Source organism: Cryptococcus neoformans, chromosome 10 (genome assembly GCF_000149245.1).
Source record: "Cryptococcus neoformans var. grubii H99 chromosome 10, complete sequence".
Classification (NCBI taxonomy): domain Eukaryota; kingdom Fungi; phylum Basidiomycota; class Tremellomycetes; order Tremellales; family Cryptococcaceae; genus Cryptococcus; species Cryptococcus neoformans.
This window is the reverse complement of record NC_026754.1, coordinates 547393-567500: the sequence shown is the minus strand read 5'-3', so window position 1 is coordinate 567500 and position 20108 is coordinate 547393. Positions and strand designations below refer to the sequence as shown.

General features: G+C 46.9%; 8 protein-coding genes and 2 non-coding genes; 4 read left to right on the top strand and 6 right to left on the bottom strand.

The window, feature by feature from the left end:
• CNAG_04727 (hypothetical protein) overlaps positions 1 to 2 on the bottom strand; it is a 1807-nt gene extending 1805 nt beyond the window's left edge. Inside the window, exon 1 of the mRNA XM_012196776.1 lies at positions 1 to 2. This exon is cut by the window's left edge and continues 611 nt beyond it. The gene's annotated coding sequence lies outside the window, so the exon portion shown is untranslated.
• Positions 3 to 317: 315 nt separating this feature from the next.
• Positions 318 to 1712, bottom strand: CNAG_04728 (DNA-directed RNA polymerase III subunit RPC8). XM_012196592.1 has 8 exons: positions 1551 to 1712; positions 1416 to 1489; positions 1252 to 1361; positions 1110 to 1196; positions 995 to 1058; positions 855 to 943; positions 638 to 795; positions 318 to 583 (listed from the first exon to the last, which is right to left on the bottom strand). The coding sequence occupies exons 1-8, from the start codon at positions 1572 to 1574 to the stop codon at positions 503 to 505; spliced, it is 687 nt and encodes a 228-aa protein (XP_012051982.1). The 5' UTR covers positions 1575 to 1712; the 3' UTR covers positions 318 to 502.
• Positions 1713 to 1832: 120 nt separating this feature from the next.
• CNAG_04729 (ATP-dependent RNA helicase DBP7) lies at positions 1833 to 4932 on the top strand. XM_012196777.1 has 3 exons: positions 1833 to 1950; positions 2003 to 4283; positions 4338 to 4932. The coding sequence occupies exons 1-3, from the start codon at positions 1859 to 1861 to the stop codon at positions 4809 to 4811; spliced, it is 2847 nt and encodes a 948-aa protein (XP_012052167.1). The 5' UTR covers positions 1833 to 1858; the 3' UTR covers positions 4812 to 4932.
• A 42-nt stretch (positions 4933 to 4974) lies between these two features.
• On the top strand, positions 4975 to 5527 carry CNAG_12918. XR_001046210.1 has 2 exons: positions 4975 to 5142; positions 5210 to 5527. It is a non-coding gene; the product is annotated as a hypothetical RNA (non-coding RNA).
• A 365-nt stretch (positions 5528 to 5892) lies between these two features.
• On the top strand, positions 5893 to 9407 carry CNAG_04730 (hypothetical protein). XM_012196778.1 has 11 exons: positions 5893 to 6324; positions 6385 to 6512; positions 6566 to 6681; positions 6739 to 6791; positions 6853 to 6910; positions 6965 to 7024; positions 7076 to 7142; positions 7194 to 8556; positions 8612 to 8651; positions 8706 to 8811; positions 8869 to 9407. Exons 1-11 carry the CDS (start codon positions 6172 to 6174, stop codon positions 9239 to 9241), a joined length of 2517 nt encoding a protein of 838 aa, XP_012052168.1. The 5' UTR covers positions 5893 to 6171; the 3' UTR covers positions 9242 to 9407.
• A 17-nt stretch (positions 9408 to 9424) lies between these two features.
• Positions 9425 to 10882, bottom strand: CNAG_04731 (hypothetical protein; the record flags this gene model as incomplete). Its single annotated transcript, XM_012196779.1, has 9 exons — positions 9425 to 9656; positions 9720 to 9766; positions 9818 to 9841; positions 9895 to 9915; positions 9970 to 10010; positions 10204 to 10333; positions 10387 to 10468; positions 10580 to 10681; positions 10734 to 10882. 9 exons carry the CDS (start codon positions 10880 to 10882, stop codon positions 9425 to 9427), a joined length of 828 nt encoding a protein of 275 aa, XP_012052169.1.
• A 730-nt stretch (positions 10883 to 11612) lies between these two features.
• On the bottom strand, positions 11613 to 11715 carry CNAG_10126. The gene has a single exon. It is a non-coding gene; the product is annotated as a tRNA-Gly (tRNA).
• CNAG_04732 (hypothetical protein) lies at positions 11716 to 13730 on the top strand. XM_012196780.1 has 8 exons: positions 11716 to 12020; positions 12084 to 12167; positions 12244 to 12288; positions 12361 to 12451; positions 12503 to 12523; positions 12576 to 12661; positions 12717 to 13067; positions 13134 to 13730. Exons 1-8 carry the CDS (start codon positions 11959 to 11961, stop codon positions 13330 to 13332), a joined length of 939 nt encoding a protein of 312 aa, XP_012052170.1. The 5' UTR covers positions 11716 to 11958; the 3' UTR covers positions 13333 to 13730.
• CNAG_04733 (DNA repair protein RAD5) lies at positions 13370 to 18411 on the bottom strand. XM_012196781.1 has 11 exons: positions 17523 to 18411; positions 17387 to 17465; positions 17219 to 17337; positions 16810 to 17170; positions 16417 to 16757; positions 15552 to 16369; positions 14732 to 15498; positions 14295 to 14679; positions 14216 to 14242; positions 13777 to 14164; positions 13370 to 13719 (listed from the first exon to the last, which is right to left on the bottom strand). Exons 1-11 carry the CDS (start codon positions 18273 to 18275, stop codon positions 13690 to 13692), a joined length of 4068 nt encoding a protein of 1355 aa, XP_012052171.1. The 5' UTR covers positions 18276 to 18411; the 3' UTR covers positions 13370 to 13689.
• A 66-nt stretch (positions 18412 to 18477) lies between these two features.
• On the bottom strand, positions 18478 to 20096 carry CNAG_04734 (mitochondrial ornithine carrier protein). XM_012196782.1 has 5 exons: positions 19845 to 20096; positions 19728 to 19773; positions 19558 to 19667; positions 19325 to 19506; positions 18478 to 19275 (listed from the first exon to the last, which is right to left on the bottom strand). Exons 1-5 carry the CDS (start codon positions 19893 to 19895, stop codon positions 18606 to 18608), a joined length of 1059 nt encoding a protein of 352 aa, XP_012052172.1. The 5' UTR covers positions 19896 to 20096; the 3' UTR covers positions 18478 to 18605.
• Between the last annotated feature and the right edge of the window lie 12 nt (positions 20097 to 20108).

Below are 20108 nucleotides of genomic sequence, written 5' to 3'. Positions count from 1 at the left end.
TGGCCAAAAAAAAATGTCGGAGGAGAATGGACTATTGACTTTCGATGAGCTCATACCCTCGGCAAAGTTGCCACTCTTCTAGTCCAGGAGATGTCCACCACAGTGAGATACGAGAGTTCCTGCGGAGTTAGACAGTGTTTCGTTTTTTTTTCGGCACTTTCGGCTCTATGCTTCTACTGCTTACACCATGTCGCAAGGGCTGCGAAACATATCACCGGGGGGGGGATATATATTGTGTGCTGCAGCATTGGCTAAAACACTATCGCGGAGAAAAGTAAGACCACTGATTGATGAACAATGAAGAGTAGCAGGAGGAGTGCTGAATGTCAACATGTAATATAGTACATCGTGATGCGTCGTAAGGTGTATCGTGACACTCTGACTACTCTCTCTGAAGCCTCTTACTTCGCGCAAAAGTCCCTATTCGAGATCAAGAACCTGCAGCCCTCTGCTTGCACAATGTCCTCTGGTTCTGCAAGATCTAATGTCCTTATTCATGTCCTTACTCCTCGTACATCCCATCATTTTCTTCTCGTCCAGGCCACCAAGCTGTCACACCAAGCCCTGATTCAGCTATTGTCGCCTAAATGACAATTGTCAGTCAATGAGCTTGTTGGAACTAAGTCCGTGAACATACCAAGATCTTAAAGCCAGCCTTCTCAATGGGGCCCTTCCCCTCCACCGCCTCGCCGTTCATCTCCGCCAACATGGCCTGAGGCGTAGGACGCACGTCTTGCCATTCGATGGAGTCTACACGGAAACGAATCGCCTCTCCCGGATCTATATATAATCTCTCTACACAGGAAGATTAGCATCAAGCCTAAGATTTGGAAGAAGACAGGGAAAACACGCACCAGAGATTACGGTGTTTAACAATTGTTCTTGGGTCAAGGTCGACTCATCATCACTAGCCACCCAGAAAAATGCTTTCTGTTGAGGATCACTGGATATAATCCGTGAGCAACTGAACATTAGGCTGACAAATCGAACATACTAGGCGGAATTCGGAGGTAAAAGCGAAGGGACAATGTAGATATCCTGGAAAAAGCCCAGAGATACTGTGGAAACACCAGCTTAATATACCAACAGCAATTATACGACATGCTTACCTCGAATGTAAGACTTGGTGGTTGAGAGAACCCGGCCGACGATAACTTCTCCAACAAAAGGTGCGAAGAGCATTAATCTGAAAGACACTGAAATTGTGTAAGTTACCGACAGAGCTCACACTGCAGTTCAACCTCTGCATACCCTTATAATACATTAAGCCATTCCCCCAGGTCACTTTACCATCTTCAGCTGTGAGAATATCGAACACTGAGAGGGCCAAACCCTTTTCTGGAACAAGCTTGTTTGCGTATCTAAAAGATCATTTGCATCAGTTGAACGCCCACCAATGCAAGTAGCATTTATACTTGGTATTCAAAGCATCTTCTATGGTAGTGGCAGATGAAATATCGAAAGTTTTCGGAGCCACAGGGACGGTATCCTATAGCGCCATAGAAGGGTAAGCGGCTCTTCTCCACCTGTTTACGCCAGATACGACTCACTCGGACGCCAACGAGGACGAACATGATTTTCTTCTGCTAGTTCCCCTTTTGAATAGGCTCTAAACAGCTCTATTGGTGGATAATTCGTGGAAAAACCTCGAAAAGCAACTTTTGCAAGAGAAAGCGGCCTTAGTACAAAGAAGATTAAGAAGAAGACGATGTTTTGACGGAAGCCTCCACTACAGATGACACGTCACCATTTTTAATGGAATGGTGCCTGAGATAGCGAAGGATTTGAGGAGGAAAATAACGAAGGCTGATTGTTACTTCCAGTATGCTTCTTGATAGTCCTGCTTAAAATAAATACAATGGCTGACGATATAGAGCTCAACTTTGCTGTACCAGCATCAGGTATCGTGAGGCAAATAGTCCCGAAGAAAGGTGGAAGATGGACTGACAGGTGAAGTGACTCGCTCTCTCCTACCAGAACTGAAAACTGATGTCCTCTGCAGAGTAAGAGCGAAGAGAGAAGCAAGGGATGCCTTCAAAAGCATGAAAGCGAGCCCTTTACCGGTACAAACCCCACCTCTACCTATTGTTTCCGCATCCGGACACGCTCCCAAACCGGCCATAACCAAGTCAGTCCCTACACCTGCGCCGGTGTCTCGACATCCGCAACCTAAGACCCAGGTAGCCGCATCACCTCGATTTACAAATGCGACTGCTGGTCCATCTCGTCCTGCGCCTCCTCCACGAGGTATCAGCACAGATTCTCGTAAAACTACTTCCATATCCGCTCCCGCCTCCACTAAGCCACGAACTTCTCTCCCTGCCAACGCTTTCGAGCTCCCTCCTTTACCTCCTCAAGCTGGGCCATCTCGGCAGCACCCCGCGGAAAAGCCCAAGGCTCCCCAGTTTATTTCATCTCTGTTTACATCTGCTCCCCTCCCCGGCGTAAAATCGTCTATTGCTCCAGAGATACTTACCGGCGCCCCGTCCAACGCACCTGTGGACACGACAACATTCCAGGGTTTGGGCCTCAACAAGCTCCTCATCAATCATTTGAAAGGAAAAATGGGGGTAGAGAAGCCGACAGGTATCCAACGAAGCTGTTTGCCTTACATGCTCTCGTCGCCTTTGAATCCTGACAAAAAGGCTGGGGATGAAGGCCCGGAAGAGGAACCCCTTCGCGATGTCCTCATACAGGCGCAGACTGGTTCCGGTAAAACTCTTTCCTATCTCCTCCCTATAGTCCAGACTCTTCTCCCTCTGTCAAGATTATCGTACATAGATCGCTCGATCGGTACTTTGGCCATTATCCTAGCGCCCACTCGAGAACTCGCCCAACAGATTTCCAAGGTGCTCGAACAGCTATTGCATATGTCCTTTGCTGCATCCAAGGAAGGTATTGATGGCGAGGATGAGGATGATAGACCATTTACTCGATGGTTAGTTTCAGGTTTATTAACTGGTGGATCAACGAGGACACACGAAAAAGCAAAGTTGAGGAAAGGTGTTCCGATCCTGGTGTCTACTCCCGGTCGACTGCTGGACCATTTGCAGAACACTATGTCTTTCCAGTGCGCCAAAACGATGTTTCTCGTTCTTGATGAAGCGGATAGACTTATGGATCTTGGTTTTGAAGAGACGATTCAGGGTATCATCAAGGCGCTGGAGGGTAGAAGGAGAAATGAAATTAACATTGAGAAAGAGATGGATAAAGAGGGAGGTGGTACCATGCGTTGGCCCTTTTGGGACCGAGGACGACTCAATGTCCTGTGTTCCGCTACTGTCGATGCCAAGGTTGAGAGACTTGCAGGAGCTGCTCTGAGAAACCCCATTCTCTTCCGTTCGGAGAAGGACGAAGCAGAAGCCAAGAAGAAGGCTGAAGGCAAAGATGACGCTGTCACTAAAGCTCTCAACGAAGCTCAGGCCGTTGTTATTCCTCAGGAATCTGAAGAAAAGTTTACTCCCCCTTCCCAACTTTCGCAAAAATATGTGGTTCTGCCCACCAAACTTCGACTTGTCGCACTTGTTGCTCTCCTCCGATCACTTGTTTCGTCTGTGGCCAAGGGCATAAACGTAAATAATGGTATGAAGATCATTGTGTTTTTGAGCTCTACGGATGCAGTAGACTTCCACTGGAAGCTACTTGGTGGAGTGCAGATGGGTCAGCAGGAACAACAGGCAGATGAAGAAAATGAAAAAGATGAGGAGGAAGAAGGGGAAAGTACCGAGGAACTCGACTCTGACGGCGAATCGAAACCCAAGAAGGCCAAACGCAAGACCAAATCCAAGTCTACCGACGACATTGTGTTTCTTACCTCTCCTCTCTTCCCGAACACTACCCTTCATCGATTACACGGTTCCCTCCCTCTTCGGACCCGTCTCGCCTCCCTCAAGGCTTTTGCCACCGCATCTTCCCAGCCCTCTGTACTCTTCGCCACTTCGGTAGCTTCGCGTGGTCTCGATCTTCCACTTGTCAGGGCGGTCGTACAATACGATCTTCCCACAGAAGGTGGTGCAAACGAGTATGTGCACAGAGTTGGTCGTACCGCCCGAGCGGGTAAGGGTGGCGAGGCATGGGCATTTGTCTCGCCTAGTGAGCAAGGTTGGGTTAAGTGGATCGAGGGCAAGATGGGCGCCGCCGAAGGCAAGAGTGGTGTAAGCCTTGGTCAAGTTGGTGTGGAGGATGTCTTGAGGAAAGGATTCGGGGGCAAGTCTTACGAGTACGAAGCGAGAGCGACGGATGTGCAGTTGAGCTTTGAAAATTGGGTTTTGGCATCTGAGCAGGTTAGTTTTAGTTTTGTCTTTTGCTGCTACATTATTCTGACGAGTTGGCTATAGAATGCTGCGCTTGCACGAAAAGCTTTTGCTTCCTTCGTTCGAGCTTACTCTACCCACCCTCTCGAGGAGAAGCAATTCTTCCACATAAAGCTGCTTCATTTGGGCCATTTGGCCAAATCCTTTGCGTTGCGAGAAGCGCCTGCTCAGTTAGCCAATGCTCTTTCAGTTGGTAAATCCAAAAAGCCCAAGTCCAAAGCTGTATCTAGCGCCACCCAGCCAGGAAAGAGGAAGAGAGATGAGGATGAGGATGAGATGGGAGAGCGAGGAGGCAAGGAGTTGACCGCTAGAAACGAGACAGAGAGAAGAATGTACGAGGCGGTCAGGAAGCAAGGAAGGACGATCAAGAGTGGTGGTAAACTGGGGGAGTTCTCAGGGAAAGGCCAGAACAAGGGACAAAAGGCAGCAGCAACTGGAGGAGAGTTCCATATTGTCAATGCGGGAGAGTTGGAGCGGCTGGTCGCAAAGAGGAAGTAAATGTGTTTGGGCACCGTTTCTGTTTGGTCCTTGTATGCATATGTTACTGAAGCTTTTCGGTCCGGGCTGAGCATATTACTGCATTTTATATGCGAAGCCGAAGCATGTATGGCAACCGACAACAAAGTGCTTCGTATTAAGTATGTATATTTGTAGTATGATGATAAGCTATTTAATTAATTATGCCCGTCACAAAGCACAAAAAGGAAAAACCCCGGATGGTTGTTGACAGCACCACTTAAAATACGATAACTGCCATTGGTCTGCTGGTCGGAGCTGTACTTCTAGTATCAGAGCCAGCATCTTGACATAATTATTATGACATCCTTCGGTGCGTTCGAGCCGAAGCTTTCCAACCAGCAGATGCTGACAGCGGCTAAATTGGCTTCTTCCTGAAGTAAGTGTGGGAATTTGTGGGTTTTAGATCAATTCTGGATGGCATTATTACTTCTCAAGAACATGTAGTAATAAAAACCTGCTGAAGGGCATTTGTCTATTTCGCCGACAGAAGAAGGGAGAAGAAAGGCTCCTTCCTTCCTTGCCGTTTCCCGTTCAAAGAATGCAATGCCTCAGCTTCCAATCGATTTGATTGATTAATAGATGTTGGAGAACGTCGATCTTCTGCTTAATTTTTGTTTGACATAATTAATTGATGAACAAGATAAGTTTCATTTAATTTGTCTCAGATCGTATATGCAGTTAGTATGCAGCCGCAGACGGCATCGGCACCGGATACTACGGAGCTCAGCATTCAGCCAGCGCGAAAAAGAAATGGTGGCCGAGGGGATCTGCTTCGGCATTCCGGTCAAAGGTTAGGTATAAAAAGGCGCTTTTACCTTTAGGAGTACGCACGAAGCGATTATTCCTGCTTCCTCGCCGGTAGATAAATGTTCCAGCAAATATCGACGCTGCACGATCCCAGAATACAACAGTACGGTAATAATACAGTGCACATGCATGCAGCCATGTTAGAAAAGCGAGACCTGTAAAAGCGGAATGTGATTGAGGATGACGCGCAAGGAAAGAAACGGGCAGAGATGGGGGACGTCGCAGTTTTTCGTTGTAGACCGATGTGGTCATTACGACATCCTGAGAACACACGTCCAGCCACGTTTTCATTCCCATTAAAACCTTCTCTCCATATCATCGGCCAGCAAAGAGGCACCCAGGCGTTAGGACCTGTACTCCCTCCAACTACATCTTCAGCACAAGAACGAAAGGCACACCAGTTACACGAGCGCCTTCAGCAATTCCGATGCCCCTTGTCGCCATACGCCAACAACAACACACGCACATCCTAAACAAACTTTGCTAGAACCAAGTCGATATTCCTAGACATCGAAGAAGATTTGACTAAAGCATGCCGAGTCTGTTGACTCGGATAGAGGAATGGGAAGTGATTGAAAAGCCAATGCTGCATCAGGCAATGGGGAGAGATAAGATTGCGTTAGCACCGCAAACAACCCCATTAGAATCTGATCGGTGGATGGTTATTGTGAATGTCGTTATACTAGTAGGTCCATTGTTGTCCATGGAAATGCTTTATGTGCCAAACTGACCTCCCTGGGCAAAGTGTTTGACTGTACTCGGTGCTGGGATGATACTTTCGTCCATGGCGATCAATGAGTTCGTCTTTTCACGACCAGGTACAACACGTACACGCATCGTCCAAGCACTAATCGTCAGCGACCTTCTTCTTGGGTAGGTGATCACGCTGGCATTCTGCAGAACACTTCCTGACCTTGATCCTATAGGATCATCGGCCTCATTTCCTCCGGTCTTACCCTCACTGGTGATGGTCATTTGATGGCTCATGGAACTACCTCTTGTTCAGGCTTGGGTTTTATGCTCACTGCCATCTTATGGTCTGGTAAGTCCACTCTCAAGGGAAAGCATGTCGACATCTATGGTTGACATAAAGGAATAGAGCATTTATGGACACTTTTACTTGCATTTGTTACTTATATGATCTTGATCAACGTGCGTACATGAATGAACAAGAACTTACCTCACATGACATTAAACTGAGAGTCCCAAATAGCCTTTACACTCCATGACCCTATGGCTCGAAAAAAAGTGGTTTTATTTTTATATAATCGGTAAGTCACCTCTAATCATTGACACAGTTTGAAATCTGAACGATATCAATTTAGTCTGGGTCATAGCTATAATGATGGGTTTGATCGGTTACGAAGTCTATGGCTTTTACCCTGGTGAGATATCCTGAAAAAAGTAGTGTGCTTAGCTAATGCGATTCCGCGAAGCTGGAGGGATTTGTTTTTATGGAAACAACACTGGACTTTACGCGGAACTCATCCAGTTCATCCCTAGGTATTTTCATCTTCAATGGGTATGATCAAACATATCTGACTGCGTTGCTAGAGCGATTGTCTGCTTGACCATAACCATTCTCTACTCTCGTCTCATTGTCTTTCTCCGCAGACCTGACAAAATTCGCGCCAAATCCGGCTCTACCACCGGATATTCAAACGAAATCGCTTCGGATATACGACAACGTTCTAGGCTGTTGCCCTTCACAAATCCTTTCAGACGCAACCGTGCCAGCACCAGCAGCACTCCTCAGGCAAATCAAAATGCTGCCATAGCCACAATTTCAGGAGAAACCTCGGAAAGCTCTCAGCCAGCAGAATTAATAAAAGAAAAGGATGCTAGACCTATTTCTGCTTTTGCTGGAAAATCATGGTCTCTTCCGACTTCGCCAACGTCAATGCCTGCAAATATGGCAGACTTACCGCCTTGGGAGCGGATAGAGCTTCCAGCCTTCCAGATTGACGGTGAGAAATTTGGCGGTCCAGCAATAGCCGTTGGAAGCGGTTCGTCTCTGTGGAGTGGCTGGAAAGGTCTGGGAGGAAGAAAGCGGCCCTCGACTGGCTCGTCTATGGTATCGCCTCAGCTTCAGGAAGCGCCCAGATTTGGAAGCATATCCTCTAACGTTGATGACGGGACATTTAGCCCTAGAGAGGTCGCTGGAGAATTGAAGGCATCGGCCCAAACTTTAGTTGGGCCTCAGATGGAGATAATAGCTTCTGGAGATAACCCGGAAGCCCCACGCGATTACTCGTCTTCGATATCCCCTTTATCTGAAAACGTAATAGATGATGTTCCCAGAAAGCGACATCGAAGGGCTAATTTTCAAGGTACGGTGACTGATTCTTCCTGGTGCACGCATAAAATGTCTTCTCATAGAAGCTTCACCCCGAGCAACTTGTCACGATCGGATAAATCATCGGCACTCGAAACTCATCGCCCTTCTGTTGCAACCGTAATAGATTCAATAGAAAGTATACAGACGCCAAAAAAATTATCGGTGCCCTCCATAGCATTCGATAATGATGCTTTCATCCCGGCTGTGGAACAACTCCCAACTGCACAATCTCAACCAATGAGACCTCTTTCACCCATATTCTCACAATCCGCCCCTTCCTCTCGATCTCGCTCGTCTTCGCAGCCTCGTACAACACTCTTCTCTAATCCAAAATCTCTACACTCTCGTCAGCACACATTATCTGGGCCCGATATAGGAACCAGTTCCGCACCAGCTGCGCTAGAAGATGATGATCTAGATGAGGAGATGGATCTTATGAAGATGCTAGCTGCTGCACCTCCAAAAGTCGATGATAGATTTGCCCCTCCTCCCGGTGAACAGTATGAACTAGTACCGGAAAGCATGTCAAGCTACCTCAACAGGAAAACCGCCATGTTGATGCTTTGGTTCCCTTTGGGGGTAAGTCTATATGCTTAGGATGGCTGAAGTGGTTAAAAGCTGATCGGCCTGGTAGTACCTTTTGCTTTTTTCTGTGTCTTTTGTTCGCATCATCTGTACGTTCATGGAAGCTCGATCGGCCGTTGACTAACTGATTCCTTAACCTGCAGATGATTTCTGTGGCCGTCCTCCACATGCTCTGCGGGCCATTTCACGATGGTTCATCTTGGCTCAAGGTCTTCTCGATGCAATCATCTATGGTGTCGTTGAGTGGCAGTAAGTTTCAAGTTCCAGTCTAAGATGACGTAGTAGAAGCTGACTACAAATTCTCAGTACTAAACGGGTAGTTCGCAAGCGAGTACGCCGGGGAACCTTCTCCCCTCATCATTCCAGCACCGGATCCAGAGTAATCAACAGTACAGCACGCGTTGTCAACAATATAACATCGCGTATGACTCACTCTCGGGGGAATGGTTCTGGCGGTGGATTTGGGACTGACTCTGCAACAGCAATCAATTCTGAGAATCTGCCAGGAGATAGTGGTCGTGGTAGCCACCAAGCAGGACAGACGATGAATGAATTGCGTGGGGGCCATGTGACGAACGGAAAAAGTGGGCTGGACACAAGACCACGGAATGGGGAGAAATTAGTATTAGATGAAAAGCAGAAATCAGGTAATGGTGAAGTGCCTAGCGAAAAGAGCTGAAATACATTCATGGGTTTCATATATACTGTAGTCTTTATAATCATCAAAAGGAATTAATAATTGTAGTTTCTAAATTTTACTCGCATTTATAGCATTTTGTTGTCTAATGTTGCTTACATCTTCGTACATGCATTGATGAGGTATATTAAAAACATTTTATCGTGAATTGTTGCAACGATTTTTCTAAACCAACTCGTACTGTTCTCGGCTGATGATCCGTATACCCGGCTCGGTACCTCCCCACTCGAGGACTTTAGGTAGTTCACCTGGGATTGACGCCGCGGTGCTCTGACCAGTTACACAAGGCAGCTCCAAGACGACATTTGAGATGGCGCTCGAGAACGGGGGTTGATTGGGAGCAAATTGTCCAAAGGCCGGAGGGGATCCATAAGCTACAGATGCCGCGTGAATCAATCTGCAACATGTGTCAACGATGCGTTGTTATGCGAATACGGTATAAGGATGGTTAAGAGCTCACACGTCTGATGTTAGTCCCTTTATAGGTGTCCTCTTCGTCCTAAAACGCTACAAATGTGATAAAGTGTGAGCCTCTTGAGCGCTTTGGAGCAGACTCACATGCATCCGGTAGCCGCCGGTAGTCTGCTCGTATTTGTCAGCCGTCTATGCATATCGAAAATGGATGTTCAACTTGCTCCTATTCTATCCTCAATTGACTAGCATCGGCTCTTATCAGTTTGCTGGTTGGCAGACATGGGAAGACTACTTACATGAAATTCCTCTTTATGCGGCCACCATTCACTTCCCTTTTCTGCCAACCCATCAAGATCCGTTCCTTCCACCGTTCCAGTCAAACATCTTTGAGCGGATGAGTGAAGATAGCATCTACTTCCTCTGGACTTGGTCGAAGATGTTCCAACAATGACGCGTCAGAGAGGAAGCACACGGTAGCTGCCTCATGGATTAAACCATGATTCCGAGTTGCTGTAGCAGGATCCACTTACGAATGACAATAATGTGGTTCTTCATATGAGCATTCAAAGGCAGGATGGTCATCACAGGTTCGAGTACAGTCAGGTCATGTATTGAGGGATGTTCGAGGGGAAGATTGACCTCTTCAAAAGCTTCTCTTCTCTATTTTGTTTATGCATCAGGTTGAGAAGGATAATACTGGTTAAAAGACGTACAGCTGTATGTGTTGCATCTCTATCTTCCGGATCTACCTTTCCACCTGGAAGTGCCTGCAGTTTGTGGCTGTGATCAGCTACACTATATTACTGATTGTTAAACAAGGAATGATTTTTCACAGTCTGAGATGGATGTCTCCTGTTCGATACCATATCAATAGAGTAATTTTACACAATTTCACAGATTACTTACCGAAGCGTCTTTGCCCTGGTAGTCAACAAGACATGCAGTTTATCATCGGTCTCTCTTTGGAACAAGACAACCAGAACGGCTGCCTGCTTCACTATGCCGAAGCTAATAGGGGTAGGCTTTTGAGCACATGATAGCGACCGGAATGCTTACTTACTCGTGCACAGAGTTTGAATCGTAATTCGCGAGTCTTTCCAAACATTCTCTGGACTCATCTGTGAGCCTTTCCAGTGCCTCAGAAGAGATGCCTCGTTCTTCTAATGATTTCCACTGTTTGGAACCTCGAAATTCCGATCCGAGACTCATCCCAAATGCTATCAAGCGAGTATTTTTGAGAGATAGTGAATGGCAGCTTTATGGCTATGGAAATCCAGGAGTTACAAATCGGAAACTGTTTTGCTGTTTGCTTTCGATGTCATATAGTAGTTCCGCGAGCTCGGTTGTTATCGTATTATTTTCCTCGTAGGCTCTAAGAGATCGTAACGCTGTAAGCGAAATACGAATTGAGACTGTTGATCGTCTGCCGGGACCCCCCCCCCTTGAAGTTGGTTACAAGACAAAGGAGAGTACAAGCGAGGGTAGGCAATGGAACGATATTGATTCGGCGCAAATTATTGCTGAGTTGTTGAAAGCGGAGCGGAAGATCAGATTGAATGGGGGGAAGTGCGAGTACTCAGATTCTTTGTGCACATCTACATAAATGACTCTCTGTCATTTCTTCTCGAGTTTTGACTGTTCACTGGGGATAGAAGAAGTGGAGGTCGAATGGCAGGATGAGTCATTACGTATTGCGACCCAAAATAAACTCCAGCAGGCCTTTTTCTCGCCACAGAATGATACTTGGCTTCGTTTATCGTACTTCAAGCGTCTTATTTGTCTTCATACTGTAACAAAATATGCAGATGGACGAATAAATAATTGGCGGCATGAGTAAACTCCTAAGTGAAGGAGGAAGAAGCGGGGATTTGAGAAGTAATTTGTATAATAAGAGGGAGTGTGGAAAGGAAAAACCAAACAAAAAAAAACTAAATTTATATACGCTGTCGGGGAATCGAACCCCGTGCTAGAGCAATTATCCGCCTGAAGACGGCCATTAAAGGTAATGGGAAGCTCTAATGTTACCAATACACCAACAGCGTCTCATTTTGAGAAAATTTTACATTTACAATATATTATCAATCCAAACAAATAGGTAACCTAGGGTATATCATTATCTTGCAGAACATCCTCTCGAAGGTCCGCTCTCAGAAACATCATACTGTAAAAAGAATGACAACAACAAAGAAGTGAGCAGATCACGCACAGCACGTCAATTAAACATTTGATACTGCTTAAAGTAGCGACTTCATCCTATTCCACCAATCCCAGCCTCGATTCTCTCCATGAGTCCTCTCCCAGCTTCCTTGGAGCATTGTCTTCCGCCCCTCAAACCAGAATCTCTCCAGTACGCTTGGCATGCAACATGGGGAAATTAGCTCACCGACCTCTTTACTACTTCTCCTACCAGATGCATCTACCACTTGCTTTCGTACTCGCCTCCTAAAGTCAAGAGAAGATTACCATTAAGACGATGTGCTGCTGTGGCCGTCATGTAAGTCATTCGACTCCCATCATGTACCAGATAGATGTCTGGCACCGTTCGCTGTCCTGTTGCTGACTGAGGATAGCCTATTCGTAGGCCGACTAGGAGACCTTTATGTGCTCCTGTCAACGTACGATATAATTTCTCTCCTATGCTACTAACTTCGAAACTGACAGTAACTCTCTGGGTTTGTGGGATATAGGAGAGCAGGCAACATGCGAACGTTCGCTCATGATACCGCCTTACCGGGTGGCAAGTATGAACCAGGAGACATAGATGCTGAAGGCACAGCCGTGAGAGTAACTAGAGGAAATTGGCATGTTTCAGCTGACGGCTTTTGATAGAGAAGAGAGGCGTATGAAGAGGTAGGGTTTTGCAATCAGCAACCAAACACGACTGAACAGTTATGTCTTGTAGATTGGTCTGCCTAATGATCGAAATAAAGTTCGCAAGCTCTGTATACTGGACCACTTTCTTACCGGTAACTCCCTCATTGTCACTCCGTAGGTGATAGGATAAGGTCTGATTGGTCATATAAATGCTCATGTTTTGTGCAAGTGTTATCCTCCTGATTACGGATTATACCCTGACGCCACTTCTTAACCCCGCTGAAGTTTCCCTTTTGTTTTCCATGCCGCTAGCATCATTCCTACATTCTCGACCTTCTAAGATACCGTCGTTCCAATACAGCATATTCCATCGTCTTGCTTTAATACCCCCAGGAACAATTGAGTCCATTCCACCGCCTCCGCCGATCGCGTACGCAGAAGATGAAGGTCATGTCAGTTGGAAGGAAGGGAAATTCTATGGATACCGAGACGTCAAATGGGGCGAGGGAATGGTGAGAATGCACAGATTCTTGACTGGAAGGGAATCAAATGGAGTAAAGCCGGTATATGGGCTCACAGCGTAAGTTCCTGTAACCAATGTCATTGTCAACAACCTGAAGAGATCATTGAATTTGTTACACGGCAGGGCTATACTTATCAAGACGGCAACAGTGGCCTATAATCAATGTCCAGACTTCCCCGTAATGGCTCCTGGACAGAGAAGTATGGAAGAGCGAATAGAGTTTGAGATACGGCATATTCAGAGTCCTTTGCGTAGGGCGCTTGAGGCGGAAGAGTTGTGTGATGAATGGGGGAAAAATGAAGAAGTGAAGGCAAAGCTTTGATCGTGACAAGCAAAGAGAGGTGCTATCTTTTGTTGTGGCCTGTATCTTATTTTATCAGAGCACGAATTGCCTGATATTCGATGGACTGCAGATCGTAGTTCTACGACGTGTGACGCTCGACGTGGCAGAAGATTGTTTCTTCGTTCTAGTAGCGTTTGACAGGAGCGCCTTTTCGTATGCGACTATCATCTGCGGACCCCTAATGGTGCTCAAAAGGTATGTCTTGGTAATATGGATTGTCTATTCATGACTACCCAAAAAACTGGAAACCCGGAAATCAAAGAAAGAGACGGACGACGACAATGCTGTTATAAAATATGACAATGCTACAAAATAAACATTTCCGTATCCAAGGAATCAATTAAACAAACTGGCAAGTTCCTCCGACTAGTAACACATATAATTAGCTTTGTGGAGCAAACTGTCTGATTGAAAATCACTCACCTTCTGCGCCATGAGCTCTTTCCTGCTCATATTTTTCAAAGAAAGCTGGGCCAACTCTGCCTTCTTCTTCTGTATTTTGTCGAGTTTCTCCTCGATAGAATCCTTAATCATCAGCTTGATAGCAACAACCGGCCGTGTCTGGCCCATTCGATGAATGCGATCAATCGCCTGGGATTCGACCGATGGATTCCAGTAGGGATCCACAAGGTAACATCTGGATGCGACGGTCAAATTCAATCCGACACCACCAGCTCTCGTGGACACTAGTAGGACCTCGACGTTTTTTTTGAACTTAAGGGCATCGATAGCTTTTGAACGTTCGTCTCGAGTCATAGTACCGTCTAATCGAGCGTATCGGATGTTGGTCTCGTCAAGCATGTCAGCAATCCTATGAGGAACCTGTTAGTCAAGTATAGGGGGGATGCAAACCTTTACTCACCGATCAAGCATAGTGGTCCATTGAGAGCTTCGCAATAAAATTAGTTAGTGGATTTAAACAACAAAAAGCCTGGACTTACAAAACGATGCTTTTGGTTACAACAGGCTTGCCTTCAGCGTCCATTTCTTCCACATCGTCTCCTTCCAATGAGAACGGATCGTAATGAGCCGAGTGTGGGTTCTTCTTCGAGAATCGCAGCAATTCGTCATGTAAGAATTGCATTTTGGTCGACAAATTAAGTTTCTCTCCGGGAGGCCTTATGTACTTCTTGCGAGCTGCCCGTTTGGGAGGAGCTTGCTCCGCCACAGCTTGCTCGGAAGCATCTGCAGAGTCTGGAGGGATAACTTCAATGACGTCGCTCGGTAGACGGATCATTGTGTTGCAGCAGTGACACGATCGTGCAAGAGTGCCTTTCATGCGCTTTGAATATTCCGGGTAGATCTGTGCCTTGAAGCATACTAGACCTATAGCTACCGTCAGCAAGCCTGAAGAAGGGGCGGAGAAAATATAGCCCACAATAGAGATGAAGACACTTTGTCAAAAGAGGCTTCGTGGGCATTTTTTTTACCTTGGGCTTCTCTTTTTCCTCTTCGACACCACCCAGACCCACCCAAGGGAACCAGTCTCCAAAGTCGAGCCCACAAGAAGTGCATGTGGCACCCTCTCCTTCCTTCATTGAGCACACCACAGCTACAGCCCTTGGTTGGGTAAGACCATTTCGCTCAATACCTTGTACAGCCACTTCGTAGTCCATAATTGTACCATCATAGTCTTCCTCCACTGGCCCCTCCATAGCAAGATCAACATGATTGCAAATCTGTCGCAAACGAAGAACTTCTTGAAGCATATTGACGTACATCTTGCTAACTTCGTTGTTCGCTTTGAGTTCACCGAACTTGTCTTTGGCTTTGTTCGCGCGTTCATCGTAGATCTTGCGTTCGTCGTCTCGCAGGGTGAGCCACATTTGTCGTTCGCTTCGAGGGGGCAAGTTGAGGATCTTGGAGCCATCTTCATGAGTGGACTCCTTTGTTCTACGAAGAGTACAGCAGCGCATAACGAGCTGTAACCTTGCTATACCGATCTGCTCGCCATACTTGCAGGGAGAGGAAACGTATGATGTGAAGACATCCTTGTCGTCCACAGGACTAATGCGTAAAAACTTGAAAAGCGCCCAGACATCTTCAATCTTGTTTTGGATAGGAGTACCCGAAAGGGCTATACGACGATCGGCTTCAAGATAACAGGCAGCCTGAGAAGCGACAGTAGACGCTGTTTTGATATAACTTGACCATGTCAATCAACAAACGCCGGATAGTAATAGAAAAAGAAAACTCACTGAGCTTCATCAAGAACGACCCTGAACCAGTCAATAGCCTGTAAAGGGCTGGTCTGATCGCCCGTCCTGGCTTTCCCCTTTCCTTTTTTGCCACTCTTCATCAACGCAGCGATCTCCGCAGGCTTGATCTCTGAATCAAGGATCTTCTTACTTTCAGCTCCTTCATCTCCACTGTTATTTGCTGTTTCTCCAGGAGTGTTGGTTTCGGTATCATAAGCGCCATTTTGCTTGGAGAACTCGTTAGCAAGAGTGTTGTACGAAGTAATTACGACATCAAATTCAGAGATAAACTTGGGATCAGGACGCCGAGATGGACCATGATAAATGTAAACTCGGAGCAGATCGAAGTTTTCGAGATCATCGTCCTCTGACGATTCTTGCCCTTTACCCTTAGGAGGCTTCCACTTTCGTTCAATCTTTTTAGGCGGCATCACTCCCGACGCTCCACCGACAATCTCTACAGGTCCATTCCAATGTTCTTTGATTTGATCCTCCCAGTTCGCGATAGTCGACATGGGAGTAATGAGCAAAGTAGCTTTGGAACGCGCCGTGATGCGAGAGCGACGAGCGGAGAGGTTTTTGAAGAGATCATCATCCCGTTTGCGCTTCTTGTTGGCAGTATCCGCAGCAATTTGCTCATCGATTGACGGCATCCCAAAGATTCTGGTCTTGAAATCACCGGCCTTGATGTCAGATTCTTCGTCGCTAGTCTCGTTCGTAGAAATTATTGACTCGAGTTTGGCCCTAGCGTATTCTCTAGCAGAGCTCCGAGTAGCAGCTATGAGAGACACGACGGATAGAGTCTTACCAAGACCCATCTAAAATGATCTGTTAGCAGACAAAAGCATGATGAACAGCAACCTACATCATCAGCTAACAGAGCTCCCTTGCTCTCCGTAGGTTTTCCCTTCTTGCCTCTAAAATCTTCACCTGTGATCTTATTCTTCCAGGACCTGACCTTGCCCCTGTCATCTTTGACCGGCTCCCACAAAGAATTTCCTCCGTCCTCCTCATCCTTCTTCTTTTCCTTCCCTTTTGTCTTTTCCTCCTCGGCTTCCGCATCCGCTGTGTGACCTCTCTTCTTCCTTAATGCTTTCTTGGCGGCCTTTTTGCACTGTTTCAAGCAGGAAGAGTCTTGTTCTCGAGTAAGGAAGAATGTTAATGCTTTACGTTGATGAGGGAAAAGATCAGTTTTAATTAAGGGGCCTAGAGTTCATACGTGAGATTGATCCAAGAACATGAGATACGGTGCACTTACCAGGATCACTCTGTTCCAATTCTGTCCCGTTATCTAAGCTTTTGAAAACTTCATCAACCTGTTTTCTCTGCACTTCGACTTGCGTAGCCTTCTCTCGTTCCTTGTCTGAGAAGACAAATTCCGATCCCGCATTGCCTGATGCTCCCATGGCTCGTCTTTGAGCATACGCTAGAAGCTGCATCGCTGCTTCACCACTTCCATGGCCGTTGTGGTATGGCGGGTGGTCGGAATGTCGAGAAGGGTCGTAAGGAGGTATAGGATCAAGGAGAAAGAGGTTGTAGCCTGTGAGGAAATTGGCGATATATTGAACGTTAGAAGGGAGTGTGAAAACAAGAACATCAACTCGGACTTGGAACTGGGGCTACAAGGTGGTCAGTGTTGATCGACAAGAGGACGATGGTGAACGTACAGCGTCTGGATGAAGACGAGGCACAAATCCTTCCAACCTACAAAGACCTCGGGACATGAGGTTAGCAAGGTGCACAGCGACTCGTGAGTCGAGGTCCCCAACATAAGTGGTTAGAGAGGCTACAATGAGATTTAGCCTTCCTCGAGGAAAATCTAACTGTACACGCACGAGTTAGGACCTGGATGGTATCGCGCTGTAGGACAGACGTCGAATCATCCTTCCTGGCAAGAGTCCCTGCAGAACGGTACTATAGATCAAAGGAAAGTCAGCGATTTGCTCCTGAGCTACTTGTCATAAAATGTACCTTAAGCTTGACCTTTAGGAACTCAACACCTCGATACATCACCAGATCGTATCTCTCCTTACTCCCAGGAGGAGGTTGTGCCCCAACCACAACTGCAGGACAGGGATACAGCATCAAGGCATTAGATCTGAGCGATCCGATACAAAGAGGCTTCTTTTCGTCTACGGACGGCGGAGATGGTACGTTTCGACTGGTCAAGTCGATAGCAGAAGAAGCGTCTGTGCCATTGGCATAAAAGGCACTGGTGCTATCGTTGCCATTTACATGATTTGATGAAGACCCTCCAGATGTCCATCCCGACGCAGAAGGCTGCGTTTTGTACTGACTGAAGCCAGCCAGATTTGGACCAGCCGGCATGGTTCCAAACGACGCAGAAGCAGATGGAGATTGCGTACCGGACCCTGCGTACGCAATTCCATCATTGTTGAATGCTAAAGGTCGTTGGTCTATCGCGAAAGGTAATCTGCTCGAGGACGGAGCGTACAAACTGACAGAAGGGGACTCGTCTTGAGGGGCTCGTGCGTTTTGGGCCGACGAGGACAGAGAACCTGAGGCTTTGGGCGATGGTATGATGGATGATCCTCCAAGCTTAGGTGTTTCTACGACTTCTTCTCCACTTGAATCATCTCCAGTAAGGTCTATTGAGGCCTGGCTTCGTAGAGAGGGCGGTTGCATTGATGTGCCGTTCGAAGTGTGAGCTCCATTGGCAGTCGACGCGACGGGCGATGAGGATGTCCCATTGATGGACGCCATATCTTGCGAATCCTGCGGCCTTGCTTGCTGGGATGAAGCGTGAGGGTGGCGTAAGTGTTTGCGAAGGAAGATGAAAGAACAAAGGAGTGAAAATGCACTATCTGGGAAATGGCGAAAGATAACCCATAAGAAAACGGCGGCAAAACGAAGAAGAATATGAATGAGAGTGAAGCGAACAAGGTGGATGTTACCGCTGACTAAGCAAACAGCCGAAAAAGTTATGCATACATTTTGATGCTCGACCGATGGTGCTATGTACACTCATTCTACAATCTATTCTACAACCCTCCAGCACATTCTTTTTGGATCTTCTTGGATCTTCTTACACATCTATGCAATATATTGATTCAAAAATCCACCAAATTCGCTCTCTAACCGTGTGTAAATGTAGAAGATCATGGCCGAACTAGGCGCAGACCTCAGTACTGTCAGACCACACCCAGCGTACATCCCCCTGATCCCTCTGGATCTCCAAATCTTCTTGGCAGTGGGCCAGAATCCAGGTGGTGGCTTATCCGGGTTAAGTTCCGCAGATGTCTGCATCGATGACTTGACGCTGTCTGCAGGGAAGAGCACAACATTGTAGGACACGCCTGCAAGGGCACCAGCAGCCATAAGCTCCACCGCTGCCAGGTCAGCCTTGGTAGCTTTCCGCTCGCGACCAATGGTGATTTGGTGTCGAGACATGAACCACCGAGCGGCCCATTCATAAGACCCAAACCACGCAGCCGAGCCACCTGTCTCTCGTAGAAGCGTACCTGTTTGACCAAGCCATAGACCTCGGATGCCTGATTGACGAACAGTATCGATAATGAGGGCGATAGGACCAAGGGGTGCTGCTGCTCGTAGCTGCGGGGCTACATGGGGAACAGAAGGGTTGGGGGTCGTGGCAAAAGGGTGGATACCAGGGGCAGGGACGGCAACCGAAGCTGCACCAAAAGCGCCTTCGCGAGCAAGCATTTGCACTTGCATTCGACACTTGATGAGCTCAATAGGTGTTCTATAACTGACGTTAGATGCACCTATACATTACTCCTTCAAAGACTTACAGAATGAAACTCGCGATAAATCCTGCTCCAGCAGCGGCTAACGCAGTTTCCTTCATGTTGAACTCTTTGTCTTTTCCTTTCCCATCAGGCCGTAAAAGATATATTCCTTCTTTACATTTGTTGTAAGCCAAAAACAAGGTGGCGTTCTCGCAAGCAGCTCCCACTATGGGCGCGGAGATACCCTATTACGATTTGTCAGCATTGCCACATAGATTTTATGCAAAGATCTTTACCCTATAGAGACCCCTCCATCCTTCTTTTGCGTATGTCTGCTTGAAACAGTCCGCTGGGCCGGTAAACTTGAGCGCTCGGTCCGTGGGCTGAGATTGAAGTCGGACTTTTACTATTAAGATAATATATGAATATTTTCTCCCCTACGAATCTGTTGAGAAGTGGCGCGTACCCAAGTCGAAAGGGTGCTCAAAAAGCTTTGCAACCATACCGGCAGCCTACGATTTCCAGGCGTTAGTTGTCATTGTGTCATCGAGCCACCAGGCATCGCAAGAATTGTAGAACTTACACTGCCAAAAAGGACATCCTCCATAGCGTTTGTCTGGACTTCTTCCGCCATTTCCGAAGGTTCCGCGGGGCTTTAAAAGAGCGGAATAAAAGGAAGATGGGGGATTGTCGAAAATATAGGGGCTGAGTAATAAGTAGAACTGAACAACTGGCGTCGTTGCTGGAAGAAATGGTAGACGACGAACGAAACACCATTCGTTGACGTTGTTATTCGCTCTTTGTAGCGTTAAGCGAGCATCTATCACATTGCAAACGCCAGGCACCG

What these genes read in the sequence shown, in the direction of transcription:
- CNAG_04728 (XM_012196592.1), bottom strand. Translation starts at nt 1,574, where the DNA reads ATGTTCGTCCTCGTTGGCGTCCGA. An exon ending in GAAGATGCTTTGAATACCAA is followed by an intron (nt 1,362 to 1,415) that starts GTATAAATGCTA and finishes ATGATCTTTTAG; the next exon opens with ATACGCAAACAAGCTTGTTC. An exon ending in TGGCTTAATGTATTATAAGG is followed by an intron (nt 1,197 to 1,251) that starts GTATGCAGAGGT and finishes ACACAATTTCAG; the next exon opens with TGTCTTTCAGATTAATGCTC.
- CNAG_04729 (XM_012196777.1), top strand. Translation starts at nt 1,859, where the DNA reads ATGGCTGACGATATAGAGCTCAACTTTGCTGTACCAGCATCAGGTATC. An exon ending in GGTGGAAGATGGACTGACAG is followed by an intron (nt 1,951 to 2,002) that starts GTGAAGTGACTC and finishes TGTCCTCTGCAG; the next exon opens with AGTAAGAGCGAAGAGAGAAG. An exon ending in GGGTTTTGGCATCTGAGCAG is followed by an intron (nt 4,284 to 4,337) that starts GTTAGTTTTAGT and finishes AGTTGGCTATAG; the next exon opens with AATGCTGCGCTTGCACGAAA.
- CNAG_04730 (XM_012196778.1), top strand. Translation starts at nt 6,172, where the DNA reads ATGCCGAGTCTGTTGACTCGGATAGAGGAATGGGAAGTGATTGAAAAG. An exon ending in CTTATATGATCTTGATCAAC is followed by an intron (nt 6,792 to 6,852) that starts GTGCGTACATGA and finishes AGTCCCAAATAG; the next exon opens with CCTTTACACTCCATGACCCT. An exon ending in AGTCTATGGCTTTTACCCTG is followed by an intron (nt 7,025 to 7,075) that starts GTGAGATATCCT and finishes GATTCCGCGAAG; the next exon opens with CTGGAGGGATTTGTTTTTAT.
- CNAG_04732 (XM_012196780.1), top strand. Translation starts at nt 11,959, where the DNA reads ATGAGTCCTCTCCCAGCTTCCTTGGAGCATTGTCTTCCGCCCCTCAAA. An exon ending in TGTGCTGCTGTGGCCGTCAT is followed by an intron (nt 12,168 to 12,243) that starts GTAAGTCATTCG and finishes GACTGAGGATAG; the next exon opens with CCTATTCGTAGGCCGACTAG. An exon ending in TAGATGCTGAAGGCACAGCC is followed by an intron (nt 12,452 to 12,502) that starts GTGAGAGTAACT and finishes GGCTTTTGATAG; the next exon opens with AGAAGAGAGGCGTATGAAGA.
- CNAG_04733 (XM_012196781.1), bottom strand. Translation starts at nt 18,275, where the DNA reads ATGGCGTCCATCAATGGGACATCCTCATCGCCCGTCGCGTCGACTGCC. An exon ending in TCCTAAAGGTCAAGCTTAAG is followed by an intron (nt 17,466 to 17,522) that starts GTACATTTTATG and finishes TTTGATCTATAG; the next exon opens with TACCGTTCTGCAGGGACTCT. An exon ending in TACCATCCAGGTCCTAACTC is followed by an intron (nt 17,338 to 17,386) that starts GTGCGTGTACAG and finishes ATCTCATTGTAG; the next exon opens with CCTCTCTAACCACTTATGTT.
- CNAG_04734 (XM_012196782.1), bottom strand. Translation starts at nt 19,895, where the DNA reads ATGGCGGAAGAAGTCCAGACAAACGCTATGGAGGATGTCCTTTTTGGC. An exon ending in AGGATGTCCTTTTTGGCAGT is followed by an intron (nt 19,774 to 19,844) that starts GTAAGTTCTACA and finishes TGGAAATCGTAG; the next exon opens with GCTGCCGGTATGGTTGCAAA. An exon ending in TTTATCGCGAGTTTCATTCT is followed by an intron (nt 19,276 to 19,324) that starts GTAAGTCTTTGA and finishes CGTCAGTTATAG; the next exon opens with AACACCTATTGAGCTCATCA.